The 15,329-nt window shown below is 39.8% G+C and overlaps 1 protein-coding gene across 1 annotated transcript in view; it reads left to right on the forward strand.

Annotated features, from left to right (window-relative positions):
- The window catches only part of UBA6 (ubiquitin like modifier activating enzyme 6), a 29,458-nt gene that overhangs the window by 13,464 nt on the left and 665 nt on the right, over positions 1–15,329 (forward strand). Inside the window, exons 15-31 of the mRNA XM_010173996.2 lie at positions 181–259; positions 466–546; positions 920–997; positions 2,297–2,478; positions 3,064–3,169; positions 4,223–4,312; positions 4,424–4,504; positions 5,119–5,247; positions 6,115–6,166; positions 6,272–6,335; positions 7,205–7,274; positions 7,949–8,020; positions 9,562–9,679; positions 10,608–10,801; positions 11,447–11,574; positions 12,371–12,458; positions 12,850–12,944. Of these exons, the coding sequence (XP_010172298.1) occupies positions 181–259; positions 466–546; positions 920–997; positions 2,297–2,478; positions 3,064–3,169; positions 4,223–4,312; positions 4,424–4,504; positions 5,119–5,247; positions 6,115–6,166; positions 6,272–6,335; positions 7,205–7,274; positions 7,949–8,020; positions 9,562–9,679; positions 10,608–10,801; positions 11,447–11,574; positions 12,371–12,458; positions 12,850–12,944 (1,707 nt within the window). The remainder of the gene's footprint in view (positions 1–180; positions 260–465; positions 547–919; positions 998–2,296; positions 2,479–3,063; positions 3,170–4,222; positions 4,313–4,423; positions 4,505–5,118; positions 5,248–6,114; positions 6,167–6,271; positions 6,336–7,204; positions 7,275–7,948; positions 8,021–9,561; positions 9,680–10,607; positions 10,802–11,446; positions 11,575–12,370; positions 12,459–12,849; positions 12,945–15,329) is intronic.

Raw genomic sequence — 15,329 nt, forward strand, 5'->3', positions numbered from 1 at the left:
TGCTGGAGGGACAGTTTTGGGCTTGAGAACGTGTGTCCTATTTGAGCATGGGAGGAACAGGAATTATAGGGGCCTCGGTCTGAGTTTCTTAGTTCATGTCAAAGTACAGTTTGGTGTCAGTGATGCTACCGTGATACATGGCAACTTACTAATCTGTTTTTGTCTTCTGTGCCTGCATAGGGGAGATAGGTATGATGCCCTAAGGGCTTGCATTGGAGACTCTCTGTGCCAGAAGCTGCATGATTTGAATGTTTTCTTGGTGAGTATGACCGACACTGTTACAGTTTTTGCAAATACTTTTTCAATACAGTTAACATCTGCTGTTTTCAAAATAATGAGAGCAGCCTTGATGACATGTGCCACTGCAGAATAAATAGTCCAAAATTGTAATGGGACTTGTCTGTTGTACTTGTCTTCATGGTTTTCACTTAATATTTCTGACTCTTAAAACGTCATTTTCTTTAGGTTGGCTGTGGAGCGATAGGCTGTGAAATGCTAAAGAATTTTGCACTTCTTGGTGTCGGTACTGGGCAAGACAAAGGATTGGTAAGTCACCTGTTAACTTCACTTTGCTTGTTAAAAAGTAATGTGATGAGGAATAATTAAATACTTAGACTACTTAAAATGTTTGAAGTCTAAGTTTTATTTCATTATGATCTCTGCACAGAGGGTAAAATGTCCTCAGCACAGAGTAGAAGTAGTAGGCAATTAGAAGCAGAACGCACTTGGAACAGTCTTGCTGTATTTTGATTTTAAAGCAGAATATAATCAGTCAATATAGTCAGAGTCATTAGCCACAGTGTATGCCAACAGGAGTGCTTTGTTTTAACAAGTTTCTGTAGAGATTTCATCAAGATTATTGCTCAGTTCTATACTTAAATTGTAACTTCAGCTGTTGCTTTTGTCCCTTCTGACTTAGGTTACAATTACAGATCCAGACTTGATAGAGAAATCCAACCTGAACAGGCAGTTTCTCTTTCGACCTCATCACATACAGGTAGGCTTTCTTGTTCAATAAACCTTCTGGACTATTGTTCTGTTTCCCTGTCGCGTGTCCCCACTGAGAGCTGAACTTGTGAGTGTATGCACTTCTGTCCAGAAAAGACTTCAAGGGAGTAATGAAGTCGAGTATCTTGTTAAAACAATACCTAGCATTGAGTTGATATCTCACTTATCACTAGCAACAGTTGAGTAAAATTGATCAGTCTGATCTTAATTTGTAGTGGTGCCTCTGATGAAACCTCTCACACTTGAGAATCGGCTAAGGAACGCTGTGTTGTATCAGAAGCTGCCATGGGTTAATATGCAAGAAATGCTTTACTGTAACATTGAAATTCAGGGAGAGTAGGACGAAACAACAGAAAATAAACAGCACTGGCAGGAGTGTTCTTGATAGAAGAGCTACTGCTAATGGAACTTGACCAAAGTTGCTATCTTCTGATTAAATTCAGTCTTCATTAAGCTGGTAAATAGCTTGGCAAAAAACCATGTCCATTCAGTAAATGTGTGATACAGAAACTGTTCATTTCTTATAAGCAGAAAGAATATCTCTGTACTTGCAAACACAGCACCAAATAAAAAAGATGGGTCAGATCTTGACAGCGATGGGGAAAAGGGATTCCCCTGCCCAAAACTCGGTAGCTGAATTTTCTGCGTCCCGCTTACATCTAGCAAATCTGGGAACAGGTTACATTTTGGATGGATAGATAAATGGAAGGTGAACTCTGCAAGCTCTCAGAAGCTTCTCTGTCTTGAGCTGCACTATTCTGTGCCGATTCCTAGGTAACTGAATGTAGTGTGGCTGGAAGTGTCAAGTAGGTTAAGAGCTCTGCTTCAGTTAAGCTTCTGATACTGGCTTTGTGTGGAATGCCTTCCAGTAATGTGATTATTCCCAGGTGTTTGATGTCTGTGCTGCATAGACACGGTCACAGTAACTGCTGGGTTTATCCTGTGACAGTCATGAACTGCTCCTTTCTTATGGCATTTTGGGAGCGTGAGAGGCAGCACGTGGCATCAGTTTCAGTTACTCGATACACTTCTGCTGCACCACTTAAGCACTTTCACCTTGTGGTCTGTGACACACTACTACAAATAATGCTAAAAATAAAACTAGATTAATAAGAAATTTGTTAGTGAGGGAGGTATATGATTAAAGAATCTCTTTTATTGTATGTTTTGCATACTAACATTTCTGTCAGTGAATTGTTGTCTGGTCAGCAAATGTAGTCAATACTTCTGTGTTCCAGATGTTCTTTACCTGAATATTGTTGTTTAATATATGTGTTTATACTTTCAGAAACCTAAGAGCTATACTGCAGCAGAAGCAACTCTGAACATCAATCCTTACTTAAAGATTGACTCGTATATTAATAAAGTTTGTCCAGCTACTGAGAACACTTACAGTGATGAATTCTACACCAAGCAAGATGTGGTTGTGACCGCTTTGGACAACGTTGAGGCAAGGAGATACATTGATAGGTAGGTTGTGGACAGGAAGTGAGGGCTAATTTTCATGTTCTTATGTGAACTCTGCTTTTCTATTCTTAATCTTCCTGATCTGCAACTGCTTATAAGATCTGGTAGCAAATGGCTCAGATTTATCTTGCTCCTTTGTAGGGATGCTGGCTGGGAGGAGGAAGTGGTTTATACTCATGGTAGAAACCAACTCTGCTGTTGTGCAGCTGTTACTGTTCATGTGGCAGAGAGCCTTGGAGTGCGTTCTTGGAAATGAATAGCTGTGAAAGTCTGATGAGGGGGAGAATACTGTGGCAGTCTTAAGGTTGAGTTATATATGCATAAGAATAGATATTTAAATTTATAAGTAGAGACAGTTACATTTAAAAAGAACTACTAATACTCCTAATCCAGTTAGGCTCAGGTTTATGGTATCCTCATCTAACTGGAAATCGCTCTTCTTAATCTTTTCTTTTCCTGAGTCTGGTGTAAGCTTTCCACTGTTCTGAAAGTGCCTAGAGTCAGTTCTGGTTACACTCCGGGAATGTCTGCAAGGCACGAGTGTAGTGATTATGCTGTGTTCTGATAGTCTGTGTCTTTCCATGTCAGTCGTTGTGTAGCAAACCTGCGTCCTCTTATAGACTCTGGAACTATGGGAACGAAAGGACACACGGAAGTTATTGTGCCCCATCTGACAGAGTCCTATAATAGTCACGTAAGTGTTTTAAGACTGTTGCTTACCTTCTGTAGCTAGTCATGTAATGCCCTCTGATTTTTTAATTAGTTATGTATCTGTCTAAAATAAGTGGCCTATTTGAGTTGCTGAAGATCAGTCCTGTTAGGAAATAATTACTTCCTTGGTTTCTAAAGAAAAGCTCACAGGAAATAATATTTGGGCAGACTGGAGATAGCATGTCTGCTACCTACCTGATGATTACACCTAGGCCAATAATTAAAAGCAACTGCTATATGAATCATGAAACACAAGCTTTGGAAAAAGTCCTAATTCTGAAGCATTTCCGAGGGACTGACTTTTTTTTTTCCCCCTTGAAAACTCCCATCTAAATAAGAATCTCGTCCCACAATGGCGTTGCAAACTGGTTTTGTACGTGTGGATTTCTTTCTTAGAACTGCTTTCTGCCTGCTCTTGCTGTTCTTGGTGACTGTCACCTCCGCAGGCAGGAGAAACACAGGCCTCTGTAGTAGGAATTAGTCTGCCAGTTTCTACAAGCACATAACAGTTCTGTTTGAATGGGGAAGGAGGAAATGAACCTTCAAACTCTTGCAGTAGCCCTCTGTTTAAGTGCTTGTGAAACTGCCTTTACAAGGTAGAAAGTCACTGGTTGAGAATACCAGTAAATGGTGCCACCTGGACATAGAGGTAGGATTCTGAGCATCCTAACAGTCTTAACTGGGACCCACAAAGAAAGAAAGAAGTCTTTCTGGCCTTGAGTGAAAGGATGTGTTTCATGTTGAGAGTGTATGTGAATGCAAACTGCACATCTGGAAAAGCTGGCTGACAAGTTCTTCGGTTGTTTGTGGTTTAGAGTTCAGTTTTGCTTTCCAGTGTTGAGTTCAGTCTATTCTTCATAAACAGGAAGTGATATGTTAGTGTTGATAAAACAACTTTTGTTCTAAGCATAAATAAGCCACCTTGTATTTTATAACAGTGGGGTTTTAAACTTGTATAGTCTAGAAATTCTTGATGCTATTGTTAGCAATAAACTTCAATAACCCTACATTTACACACAACTCTACTTAATTACAGCGGGATCCACCAGAAGAAGAAATACCTTTTTGCACCTTGAAGTCTTTCCCAGCTGCCATTGAGCATACGATACAGTGGGCAAGAGACAAGGTAAGGGAATAAGCTCATGGACGTTCAGCGTAACTTCATGTGTGTTTGGAAAGGTGGGGGATCTGATATACTTCTTGCAAAGTACCACATTTGTTCTTTTTTATCTTCTAGTTTGAAAGTTCATTTTCTCACAAGCCTTCATTGTTTAACAAATTCTGGCAAACCTATCCATCTGCAGAAGAAGTTTTACAGGTAGGTGAATGTAGCCAGGGTAAAATACGGGGTTTAAACTAATGCTGTATGGATTTTGTTTCTATTGGAGTTCAGTGAGATTTGAGTTATTTTTCTGACTTTATTTAGAAAACCTGAAGACTTATTTGGACAAATTGTTAGTTGATCTTTCATGGGAATGCTATTTCTGTTCTGTCTCATAATTAACAGTCAAAGTCTTGTGCATGGGCTGCTTCTTTAGCTCACGTGTGCTCTGTACATGATGTAGAAATACTGAGGCACTGTTAGCGAGTGTATAGTAGATGTCACACTAATGTGCAGCCAGCTGGGAAAAGTGAAGGGAAGATTTAGTTTCAAGTGAATTCAGCTATGTAGTAAATTAGATTCAATTGCTTAATATCTCTTCTTGTGAGTTTATAATGGCCTACGGTCCATAGCACTGGGTGGAAATAAATCAAGTAGACCACAGTACCTGGGGAAAAACCCAGTGGAGAGGATCACACCAAGGACAGTGGTTCACAAAGTGACCCTCTGTTACCTTTTGCCTATAACTTACTAAAAACATGTTTACTGTTTGACTGAATTGGGAGGCGTCTTGTCTGTTTTCACATGTTCATATTTCCTTCTCTATCTAGAGAATAAAGTCAGGGGAGAGCTTAGAAGGCTGTTTTCATGTTATTAAAACACTCAGTAGAAGACCCCGAAGTTGGACTCAGTGTGTGGAACTAGCAAGAGTAAAATTTGAGAAGTATTTTAGCCATAAGGTAGGTAAGAGCTGGAAATGAAGTGGCACTAGACTGGTGAGGATTTTGGGAAACTTGGTTGCCCTAATAACTAGGTATCCAAGCCTCTGCACTGACTTCCTTCTCTTCTTCATAAATAACAAACTCTACTTGAAACTTAAAAATGCTGCATCCCTTCCTCTTTCTACTGTATTCCTTTTAAGTCTGGTTTATTAACTCGCACCTAGTGACTGTTCAGTAGTCTCCATGCAGTTTTCTTGACATTTTTCCAGCTGACTAGGTATTGTGTTTTTCCAGAGCAGCAAGATTATCAGATGTCTTTTACTAAAGCACAGTAGCTTTTTGTTTCCCGAAGTAAGAAATAAGCTGAAATAAGAGTCAGTCATTCTGAGAATCTGGTCCACAATGTTGCTTAAAATGTGTGTGTGTAATTTTGTAGGAAAGATGTGATCATGGTGTTGTGTATTGATAAACATATCTTGTGCATATGGAAGCCCTGATGGTAGTTGTCACATTGAGGAAATGTTGCATTCCCAATTATGAATTGGTATGCAAGAATCCTGAAGTGACAACAGGGTGGGGGGGAAAAATTTGCTTGTTGGATTAAGTGTCTTGCTTGAGCTTTGGACAGATAAGGTGGTATCGTCATCTTTGTCCTATGGATCAATGGGCAAGTCACTCTGTCTAGTCGTACTTGTGTCTTTAAACTCTCCATCTTGACACAGGTGTCTTAGATTTTCTTGACTCTTTAAATTACTTCAAATACATATTGGGGTGTCTTAAAAGCTGTATCAAGATTTCTCATTGCTAAAAAGAAAGCTTGATTTAGTGTGGTCATGTCAATCTGTATATGACAAATTACTAAAGCTACTCTGGCTTTTCCTTCAGGCTCTTCAGCTCCTTCATTCATTTCCCCTTGACACACGATTAAAAGATGGAAGTAAGTACAAATGCCCCTTTGTGCTTGTTATGAATTCATGGCTTATATCATGCATTCTTGTTTCTGATTCCTCAGGATTTAATCTTAAGTTTGCCTTCTTTCCAGGTTTGTTTTGGCAATCACCAAAGAGGCCACCTTTCCCAGTGAAGTTTGAATTTAGTGATCCTTTGTAAGTATGGTACTGCCACTGATGTCTTTTATGACATCCTGTAAAACTCACCTACAGCAGCAATTGCAAAGCAATGACTTTGTAGCACTAGAAGTTGGACTGATACTTGATAGGTACTAGTGTGTAGTCTTACACTGTGTGAGATTTGGTGAACTGTCTCATACTTTCACTGCAGGTAATTTAACTTTCACTGACATGGGAAGTTCTGACAACATCTAATGTGAAATAACTTAGAACAACCCATTTCATGTATTGTGTGACTACAGAATTAGTTGTTGCTGTTGTACCCTTCTGCCCCCATCTGCTCGCATCATGAAATGCAGGATGTGCCGAATTAAACTGACTACCGAAAATTACTTAGTGGAGGGACTTCTTTTCTTCATCACCATTTGGGTCTGGTCTAGATGGCTTGAGTATTACAGATAATTTTAAAAATTGATATGGTTGAAGGACTGAAAAGCCTTTGCCTGCTGGGTTTCAACACCTGCTCTGGGAAACTGTCTGGATTGTCATTTTTAGTTTGGGTGCAAAATGACATCATGGCAAACACAAAAGTATTTCTGAGGTGAAGCTTTTTATTGTTATATTGATGTCATCTGTGCATTTGTAGTTGTTTTCTTGACTGCAGAGGTTAAGGAAATACGGTTTTCATTAAATAACTCTTCACTCATCAAAGTTTGCTTAGTTCTGGGGAGGACTTCTGAGGCACTAAAAATCTGTCATCTGTTTCGGACTGTGTGTGCTGAAGGGTGGAAATTCTCTTTCTCTCTAAGTGTTTTCAAGACCTCTTTGAATATGATTGCAAACCTTTGGGTAACTGAAGTAAAAAACCAACCAAATAAAAATAATTATCTTCCTCTCTTCTTCAGGCACTATGGTTTCATTGTGAGCGCAGCAAAACTCTTCGCAACAGTGTACTGTGTTCCTTTCACAGAAAAGGTAATCCATACTGTGACAGTGTTCCCATCGCATAACTTGGATGTATGTGTTCAGTTTTGGCCCAGTGTTCAGGTGCCAGTTCTTTCCAATAAATTATTAAAGCAATTCTTAAAGTAATCTATCCTTCAGCAGTGGCTATTCAGCAGCTGCTTACATTTAGTCTTCTTTAAATCCCTAAACCGGAGAAGAAATGAATAGTGTATCTGGTATTTTCAGTAAGCCCTGAACTCAGGAATGTTTATTTTGATGAACCTATTTCCTGTGCAATAATAACAACTGAACTGAAAGAAGATCTCTTTAAGTCATTTTTAAAATTAAGTGTATTAGCTATGGTCTGGGAGTTTTGCTTCTTACTACTCAGTCTCTGTGTTACTTATCCTTTATTTTTCTTGTAACCCTTTTTCTTTTCTATCTGGGTCTCCCTGTAAGTCATGTTTACACTTCCATTCTGTTCAGTTTGCAAGTGCCAGGCACTTCACACCACACTGGTTCACTGTGGCAACTGAAATGTCGTTTGGTGTTTCAATGATGGTGTTTCACTGAAATGTTATTGAGTTTTTGTGGGACTTTTTGGTGTTGGTATTCTTCGAAATACTACTGGTTATGCAGTCTTTTTGTGGGGGCCTTCTTGAGTTTATGTGAATTTAAATTGCTTTTCTTCAAAACCGTAACAGGATTTGTCAGAGGAAACGATTTTGAAGATTATTTCATCTGTGAAGGTACCAGAGTTCAGACCTTCAAACAAAGTAAGTCTGATATTCAGTTTAAAGAAAAAAAAATCCAGAAGCAATGTCCCACATCTCCAACTACTTCTGGCATTGATGCTCATGAGAAATAAACACAAATTAAAATGTGTTTTGGGGAAATGAGTGTGGCATACAAGACTGCTTTAACTTGATGTAGCTAAGGCATCTACGTACCAGATGCTCAAGTTGTGGGGTTTTTTTTTACCTTTTGCAATTGATTTGTTGTAGCATTGCTTTCCATGCATTACTTCAATTGTAAGTCTGAAAGCTTTTCCTAAGTAGTAAAGTTTACTCATAAGCAATTTTAAAGCAATCCAAGACTAATGTAAATTTGTTATTTCTTTCTAAGTAATACAAAGGAAGTGTCACTACTTTTATCTTTATTTTTGAAGGGTTAACTTCAAAACAGCTTAAGCCTTGTTGTGCAGTGGCTAACATGTGTCATAGTTTATGCTTAGCCTATATTCCAGGGTGTTTTCATATTTACTTGTTTCATGAATACTTGCCTTGTGAGACAAAGCTGATATTTTGACTCTGAATCACAGAATGGTTGAGGTAGGAAAGGACCTGTGGAGACCACTTAGTCCAATCCTGTTGCTCAAGGAGAGGCAGCTAGAGCAGATAACCAAGGACTGTGTCCCATCGGGTTTTGAGTATCTCTGAGGATGGAGACTCCACAGCCTCTCTCTACTACCTGTGCCAGTGTTCCATCATCCTCAAAGTTTTGGTTGGGGGTTTTTTTGTTAATTTTTTTCTTTAAATTATTTTTTTATGTTTCTTATGTAATTTTATGCAGTTCAATTTGTGCCCCCTTGTCCTGTCACTGGCCACCAGTGAGAAAAGTCTGGCTTTTCCTTCTGTACTTCCCTCACATCAGCTATTTATACACATTGATGAGATCTATTAGCCTTCTCTCCTCCAGGCTGAACTGTACCAGCTCTCTCACCTTCTCCTTTTATGAGGGATGCTCTAGTCCTTCAATGATCTTTCTGGCCCTTGGCTGGACTTGTCTCAGTAAATCTATGTCTCTGTTGAACTGGAGAGGAAAGACTGCAGGGAAGACAGGAATACTTCACACTTGTGCTGTACAAAGTTCCATGTATCAGGTACTGTAAGGCTGCTATAAGGTCTCCCTGGAGCCAAACTGGAGAAGAGAGACTTTCTAACAGCCTTCCAGTACTTGACAGGGGCCTACAGGAAGGCTGGGGAGGGACTTTTTACAAGGGCAGGTAGTGATAGAACAAGGGGTAATGGTTTTAAACTGGAAGAGGGTAGATTTAGATTAGATGTTAGGAAGAAATTATTTACTGTGAGGGTGGTCAGACACTGGCACAGGTTGCCCAGATTGTTGTGGATGCCCCCTCCCTGGAAGTGTTCAAGGCCAAGTTGGGTGAGGCTTTGAGCAACCTGGTCTAGTGGAAGGTGTCCCTGCTGGTGGCAGGGGGGTTGGAACTAGATGATCTTTAAAGTCCCTTACAATCTGTACCATTCTTTGGTTTTATGATGCTATTTTACTACTCAAGCACTGCCCATGCTTGCAGGTTGTACAAACTGATGAAACTGCAAGAAAACCGGATCATATTCCAGTCAGCAGTGAGGATGAAAGAAATGCTATTTTCCAGCTGGAGAAGTCTATACTATCCAACGAAGCTCTGGAAAGTGAGTAGTGCAAACTAACTTCATAGCTTAGTAACATCTTGCAGTTGCATGCCAGTAGCATGACATTCAGGTCTTTGGATAAATCAGTTCTGTAATTCTGCAGGAAGCAGATAGCTGGTATCTAAAGCTTTCTGAAGTGCCATGCAGATAACTGTCCTTACTGCTTGACATTACCCCGTGCTTCTGTGTTTCTGAGACTCCTGCAAGTTTTTGGGTTCTCTGTTATACTTGCATGTAAGTACAACCCTGATGACAGTGAGCACGCAGCAGGGAATTGAACTCTCTAAGGAAGGAAAGGGTGCCAGCTAGATCCCAGATGGACTAAAAGTGATTCTGGTATGAGAAGGTTGAGAGTTACTGCTTCCAGGAATCAATCTGAAATTATCCTCAATTGTGAAGGCTGTTAGAGTCTTTGTCAGCATCTGAGTATGTTAAAAGGAGGATGCTTGAATCCCATTTTTGTGCCTGGCCACATGGAGGAGTCATTGGGCAACAACCACATGGGTGCATTTTTAGCCCATGGACACAGGACAGAAGATCAGTCCAGCTCTAACCTATCCCGTGGAGTGTCAACCCTTCTGTCTCCTGTGCTACTGAGTCCATAGTGAAATGCTCACAGATGAGCAAAGCTTATCGAGGGAATTCTCACAGGATGGAGCTATAGCAAGTTGGGGAGTATAAGTAACATCCATAGGACTGTCCAAAATCTGTTCCTGGTGTTGCAAGGGAACTAAAATTATGGAGCTCTGTTGATATTTTTTTCTGGTATTGTTAGGGGCATTTCTGCTTCTAGTGTGAGAAAGCAAGTTATAAGTAAGGCATCAAGCTCCAAAATGTAATTTGTTAGGGTTCTAGTTTCCTATAACTTATGTTTAGAACATCTTCCATTTTCTAATAATGTTTTGCTCATTTTTTTTTTCATGAGTAGATGACTTGCAGATGAAGCCCATCTCCTTTGAAAAAGATGACGATAGTAATGGGCATATAGATTTCATAACAGCAGCATCAAACTTGCGAGCCAAGATGTACAACATCGAACCAGCAGATAGGTTCAAAACAAAGCGCATTGCTGGGAAGATTATTCCTGCCATTGCAACAGCTACTGCTGCAGTATCAGGGCTGGTGAGTATGCTGTTTAAAATGCTTAAAATGCATGTTTCTTTCTCATAGTGTTCCTTGTCTAAAACTGCTGTTTTCTGAATATTGATTAACACTACCCTGACAGAGCCTCCTTAAAGAAATGGGTTTATTTCAAACTCAATAAGCCTTTTTTCTCGTGTACCAGTATAAAAGGTCGCTCTTGGTTTTAGGTGGGGTAAGCTGTTGGTGCTTTTATTTCTGATTTGCTGACCAGAACAAGGAGTTGGAGATCAGCATTTTGGTTTGTTTTCTGCAATCAATACTAACTTCCATCAGAGTGCCACTGCCAAGAGTGGAAAGGATCTATTCTGTAGTAGTTCACATCCCTGCACCTCAACAGAACTGCGTGCTTTGAGGTGTCTTGAATTAAACAATTTTGGAAGAGTCCTACATTAGGAATACTTTTGAATGTTTTAAATATTTCCATTAGCAGCAACGGAATTGATTTATGTGGCATATTGGGTCGCATCTCCAAATGTGATTTACTCTGCCACTTGGACAAAGGCTCATCTCATTAACAACTTACTCTGTAGTTGCTGACCTCTTAACTTAAACTACTGTTGATAACACAGTGCCTAAAAACCTGTGTGTGGTCTCATGGAAGTATGGGATTCTTATTTACTGCAGGTTGCACTGGAACTCATCAAAGTTGTGGGTGGCTACTCAGCTGATGCATACAAGAACTGTTTTCTGAACCTAGCCATTCCCATAATGGTCTTTACAGAAACTGCTGAAGTAAGAAGAACGGAAATCAGGTAGGAAGGACAGTGCCAGAAGGGCAGTATTTGGAAACCTGGTAATTGATGCTTAGAACTTGGTGAGCCACTACAAGTGCAAAGTTTGTACAGTTATACAGATAACCAGATTAAGGCCTGTGTGCTTGCATAGCAGAACTGTGATGGAACCACAATTCCTGGTCATACTCCAATTAAACATTACAGATATTCAAGGTTATTTTTTTGTTGTTCTTTGAACTTGGAAGGTCATGAATCACTTAGTGCTCGCTGTCAAACTCTATTATCTATTTACTGTGTACTGCTAAAGGTATAAGTGATATTCTTAGTACTGACAAGAGTGTCCCATAATGCATTGCTCAAGAATTTCCTGTTTGGAAAATGCAGCACATACTCTTCTGTCCTAATTTTAAAAATAGTGGTTTTAAGGGCTTAGTTTTGTTTTCAGTGGAAGCTGTTGTGAGTGAGGCTTTAAAAATCTAGATGAGTTAGATGTGCAGCATGGTTATTAATAAACATCCTGTCTGCACGGACTGGACACACTTCTGCATCTTATTCAAGACGAGCTGTTTTTCAGTAGGTCTGGAAACTCAGTAAGTTCATTTCCAGATACTGTGTTTACTCTGTGTTCCTACTGTGTCTTGTGCTTAGCCAGGTCCAAGGGCTGGAGAAATGGCAGTAGAGGGAAGAGATTTTTGCTCAAGATAGAACAGCAAGTTGCTAGAAGAGAGAGCAGTGCTTCAATACTTCAATACATGTTTAAATTGAGTGCCTGAGTTCACATTGTAAAGTAACAACCTTTCTCTTTTTAAAACAGAAATGGGATATCATTTACAATCTGGGACAGGTGGACAATTTATGGGAAAGAGGATTTTACTCTGTTGGACTTCATAAATGCTGTCAGAGTAAGTTATCATCTATTGCACTGGGTTAATACAAGACAAGAGGAAAGGGTTTTCTTGTTTTGGGTTGTTGGCTTGGGCTTTTTTGGTTTTGGTTTGGTTTGGTATTTTCCTCTCATCAAGTTATTGTTCAAACCAGAGTAATTCTAGAAAGAATTAATGTCAGTGGGAATGTCTCTAAGTAAACCTGTCCAAACCTATTTTCAGATTCTTTGTTACTTAGATTGGCTCAAATGTATCTTAATAAAGCTTCTGTGAGGGTCCATGCATTAGCAAGTTCTCTGGTTGGGATCCTATGTTTTTGAATAATTAGTTGTAGTATTAGCAGTAGTAGTACCTGCTGGCTTGTGCAGCTGTCATAGTCCTTTAATAAGTTTTAATTTGTGAATTCCAGGAGAAATACGGAATTGAACCAGCTATGGTTGTACAGGGAGTCAAAATGCTGTATGTTCCTGTGATGCCAGGTCATATGAAAAGATTAAAGCTGACGTAAGTATAACTGGAAAATGGGTCGAAGGATGTGAGTGCACGTAGAAATTATGTTCACTGGTTGTATCGTAAGGACATGTGTCTAACAGGAATGTTTCCTCTCAAAGTGGTTGCTAGTCATTAACATTTGGGAAAGAAAAAAGGTAGTTTCTTCCTTTTGGAAAAAAAAGGGAAAGTGAATTAACTCCTGTGGTGAGGACAAGAGACTTCAAAATGCTACTCTAATTGATGCAGGCCGGAGTGAGAAACCCAAAGAAGTCTGACAGTAAGTTTTTTTTGGGAAGTAGTATATCTTGGTTCAAGCAGAACAAGACTAATTAAACCTTTTTAAACTGACTTTAAACTAATGGTGGTATTTTAGCAACTTAGAATCATGGAATGGCTTGGGTTGGAAAGGACCTTAAAGATCATCTAGTTCCACCCCTCCTGCTGTGGACAGAGTTCCCAACCACTAGATTAGGATTCCCAGATCTAAAACTATTTCCCTTATCTCTGAGAACTTAGCTCTGAAAGAATGAGAACACTTATTTGGGAAGGAGTTAATTTGGTTGCAGATTGAGATTTCTGGAAGTCTGTTCAGTTCATAGTAGTTCCTTGAGATTCTAACTTACTTTAGCCCTTTTAAAAATGAAGGCATTCACAGGGCTTTGCAGTGCTGCTCACTCACAGGAAATAGAGGTATAACAAACGGGAAGTTTGGGATGGTCTGAGGCCCTTGACTGATAGGCCTTTGCAAAATAACAGCCAGATCTCACCCAGCTTTAGTTCTACTTTGTATGTTGATTGAACTACTTGAGCTCAAACTTTGTTCCTCACAGCTCCTGTAAAGTATGTGCTGTCAGTGCTCACAGGTTTTGCTAGAGCAAGTAGATGCATGGATCAGTACTGTTTTTAAAAACCCTTAACGGTCTGCCAGCAGGTAATGCCATGCAAAGTAGTGTATGTTACAGGCAAGCTACTTCAAACTTCAGGGAGAGAAGAGCCTCAAGGTGGTACTGACTTTGGAGTGCCTGGCATACTAAGATGTGAATTTACAGCTTATCTCAAAATAAGTTGTTAATTCCTTCTCCTACAGCTGTATAAATAATTTTGAACGAGTGGGGTGTGTAACAAAGTCAAAGGCATGGTGTGAAGCGGCCTTCTTGTGAATATCGGGATTCTTATTACCCTTAGACTTGGTTCAAGCTGTCCATGTAGTTATAGCAACTTGGGGTTCTGTTTCAAGCAGTCACAAAAGATTTGTAAGATATTTGCCCAGTGAACTCTGGTCTTGCTTGTGTGTTTGGGTTTTTTTTTTTTGTTTTTTTTTTTAAGGTGTTTACAGTCTTTCTCTCACTGAAATATGATGAGCTTTGCAAGACTCTCTCTTCCTCTCAGAATTACAGCATTGACTGTTAGCATACTCCTTAAAAGCAGGTTTTAGAGATACAGTTATCTGCCTTGCTCTGTAGCTTGGGGCTTCCTCATGCAAATGGATACAACCTCAGTATCTCTGCTGAGAAGAGGCTAATGCTTTGAGTCCTTGCAAGGGAACATGTACTTTGGGGAAAGCAGCTTTTTGACCTGCATGCTAAAGCATATCCAGAAGGTCACCTCTCTAAATGACCTGTGAGGAGCAGAAATGAGTGACTGTATTCCCCCATTCTCCTAGCATTTGAGCTGGCCTCATGAACTAGTGATCCAAGTTGTCAAGAAAATAATTTTGAGACATTCAAGGTATGTAATGAAAGTGAGGTTGATTGACCTTCTACTTTAGCATTTTATTGTGCACCTTCCAAGCAGTAGCTATAGCTTTTGAGACTGCGGAGAGCAAAGGGGGGAAGTGGCACTAAGACATGACATGCTTATCTAGTTTAAACTCAGGTTGTGGTCATGAAGGAAGAAGTCCCAGATCCTGACTTTTTTTCCCCCTTCTCTGCTACTCACCTTTGAAATTCAAGGACTTAACAAGTCTTAACTCCAACAGAATCACTTTCCATCAGAACTGTGCATCTAGTGTCTGCACTGGATTGGTTCTCCCTAATAACAGCTGTTATTGGTAGACCGAAAACTTACTCCTCAATGACCAAACTCCTGCACAGAAAGCTGAATTTGCCTTGTGCCTCAGTTGGACACCAATGAGAAATTACATAAATGAGGAATCCCATCCGAAACTGGCCACTTTCTCTTCTCTTTTGTACTGAGCACTTGTTAGTGAACAATGTAATAGCTCACTAATGGGCTAAGTCTGTCAGGAAAATGGAGTACCATTTGCTGAACCTCAGGTGGAGGAACAGCTTTTGTATCAAAATTAAAACACAACTTATTCTCCATTTTAATCTGGTTTCTAGTATGTTGGGCTTCATGCTGGCAGTGAAATTCATCCTAGTCTGGCCCTGAATTCCT

The sequence above is a fragment of the Antrostomus carolinensis genome, unplaced genomic scaffold, assembly GCF_000700745.2.
Source record: "Antrostomus carolinensis isolate BGI_N321 unplaced genomic scaffold, ASM70074v2 scaffold15268, whole genome shotgun sequence".
In the NCBI taxonomy this organism is placed as follows: Eukaryota; Metazoa; Chordata; class Aves; order Caprimulgiformes; family Caprimulgidae; genus Antrostomus; species Antrostomus carolinensis.